At 55.6% G+C, this 2,087-nt stretch overlaps 3 protein-coding genes across 3 annotated transcripts in view; all 3 read left to right on the top strand.

Moving 5' to 3' along the window:
- TraAM80_02806 (large subunit ribosomal protein L3e) overlaps window positions 1–61 on the top strand; it is a gene marked incomplete at both ends in the record, with an annotated part of 432 nt that extends 371 nt beyond the window's left edge. The window contains one exon of the mRNA XM_029379797.1: window positions 1–61. This exon is cut by the window's left edge and continues 371 nt beyond it. Coding sequence (XP_029240271.1) covers window positions 1–61 — 61 coding nt within the window.
- On the top strand, window positions 61–366 carry TraAM80_02805 (large subunit ribosomal protein L3e; the record flags this gene model as incomplete). Its single annotated transcript, XM_029379796.1, has 1 exon — window positions 61–366. One exon carries the CDS (start codon window positions 61–63, stop codon window positions 364–366), a length of 306 nt encoding a protein of 101 aa, XP_029240270.1.
- Window positions 367–651: 285 nt separating this feature from the next.
- TraAM80_02804 (putative ribosomal protein L3) lies at window positions 652–1,944 on the top strand (the record flags this gene model as incomplete). Its single annotated transcript, XM_029379795.1, has 1 exon — window positions 652–1,944. One exon carries the CDS (start codon window positions 652–654, stop codon window positions 1,942–1,944), a length of 1,293 nt encoding a protein of 430 aa, XP_029240269.1.
- Window positions 1,945–2,087: the final 143 nt, after the last annotated feature.

The raw sequence follows: 2,087 nt of genomic DNA, 5'->3' as shown, positions 1-2,087 counted from the left end.
AAGACCATCACCCCGATGGGTGGCTTTGTTGGTTACGGTACAGTGCGCAACGACTACGTGATGCTGAAGGGTTCCGTCGCGGGTCCTCGCCGTCGCGTCATCACGCTGCGTCGCTCAATGGCCCCACAGACCTCGCGCAAGCTTACGGAGAAGATCACACTGAAGTTTATTGACACAAGCTCCAAGATTGGTCACGGTCGCTTCCAGACAAAGAAAGAGAAGAGCCAGTGGTACGGCCCATGCAAGAAGGACCGCATTCGTCGTGAGGAGCGTGTCCGCAAGGAGCGTGCGGCCCGCGCCGCGGAGCGCAAGGCTAAGGGCGGTGCTGCCGCCGCTGCCGTCGCTCCAAAGAAGACCAAGAAGTAGGCACCTCGGCTCCGGTGTAACTGATTCTCACGCCATGAACCTGTGTACTGTGAAATACCATTTACAATTTTTTAGTTTTTATTTTAATCATTTTTTATTTATATATCATTTATTTGCGGCGCCAGTGCTGCGGCGGCGGGTGTAACCTATTGTGCCACCTTTACTACTTATGTGGTGTCTAGTGTGTCGCTGTGTGTGTGCTTTGTCTCATGTTCTGTTTCTTTTCGTTTTGCTTGTTACTTGTTTTAAATATTTGGGATCTTAGGTAACCCCGGATACGCGTTCATGTCTCACTGCAAGTTTGAGCACCCCCGCCACGGCCATCTTGGCTTTTTGCCACGGAAGCGCAGCCGGCAGATCCGCGGTCGTGCCCGCTCCTTCCCCAAGGATGACCCCTCGCAGAAGCCACATCTCACCAGCTTCATGGTGTTTAAGGCTGGTATGACGCACATTGTGCGTGACGTTGACAGGCCTGGTTCCAAGGTGAACAAGAAGGAGGTTGTGGAGCCAGTGACGATCCTGGAGGCACCACCGATGGTGGTGGTGGGTATTGTCGGCTACCGCCAGACGCCTGTGGGACACAAGACGATCGGCACTGTGTGGGCGCACCACACCAGCGTGGAGTTCCGTCGCCGTTTCTACAAGAACTGGAAGCAGTCTGCACAGCTGGCCTTCACGAAGCGCAAGCAGTTTGCTCGCACGACGGAGGGTCGCCTTGAAGAAGCACGCACGCTGAAGGCCTTTGCAAAGAAGGCTGACACCATCCGCGTCGTTGCCCATACCCAGCTGCGCAAGCTCCGTAACAACCGGGTTGGTGTGAAGAAGGCGCATGTGAGCGAGATTCAGATCAACGGTGGCACCATTGCCGAGAAGATTGAGCTTGCCAAGTCGCTTCTTGAGAAGGAAGTTCGCATCGACTCTGTCTTCCAGCAATCTGAGGCGTGCGACGTATGTGCTGTGACGAAGGGTCACGGTTTCACTGGTGTCGTGAAGCGCTGGGGTGTTGCCTGCCTGCCGCGCAAGACTCATCGTGGTCTCCGCAAGGTGGCTTGCATTGGCGCATGGCACCCTGCTCGCGTGATGTACACCGTCGCCCGCGCCGGTCAGCATGGTTACCACCACCGCACACACCTTAACAAGAAGATCTACCAGATGGGTCGCGCGGTGTCGATGGAGCCAAAGCAGGCCACGACCACGTACGACCTCACAGCCAAGACCATCACCCCGATGGGTGGCTTTGTTGGTTACGGTACAGTGCGCAACGACTACGTGATGCTGAAGGGTTCCGTCGCGGGTCCTCGCCGTCGCGTCATCACGCTGCGTCGCTCAATGGCCCCACAGACCTCGCGCAAGCTTACGGAGAAGATCACACTGAAGTTTATTGACACAAGCTCCAAGATTGGTCACGGTCGCTTCCAGACAAAGAAAGAGAAGAGCCAGTGGTACGGCCCATGCAAGAAGGACCGCATTCGTCGTGAGGAGCGTGTCCGCAAGGAGCGTGCGGCCCGCGCCGCGGAGCGCAAGGCTAAGGGCGGTGCTGCCGCCGCTGCCGTCGCTCCAAAGAAGACCAAGAAGTAGGCACCTCGGCTCCGGTGTAACTGATTCTCACGCCATGAACCTGTGTACTGTGAAATACCATTTACAATTTTTTAGTTTTTATTTTAATCATTTTTTATTTATATATCATTTATTTGCGGCGCCAGTGCTGCGGCGGCGGGTGT

Source organism: Trypanosoma rangeli (assembly GCF_003719475.1).
Source record: "Trypanosoma rangeli strain AM80 chromosome Unknown Tra_15.4_contig_00068, whole genome shotgun sequence".
Lineage (NCBI taxonomy): Eukaryota > Euglenozoa > Kinetoplastea > Trypanosomatida > Trypanosomatidae > Trypanosoma > Trypanosoma rangeli.
Note: the sequence above shows the minus strand (reverse complement) of the source record. Positions and strands in the feature narration are given on the sequence as shown.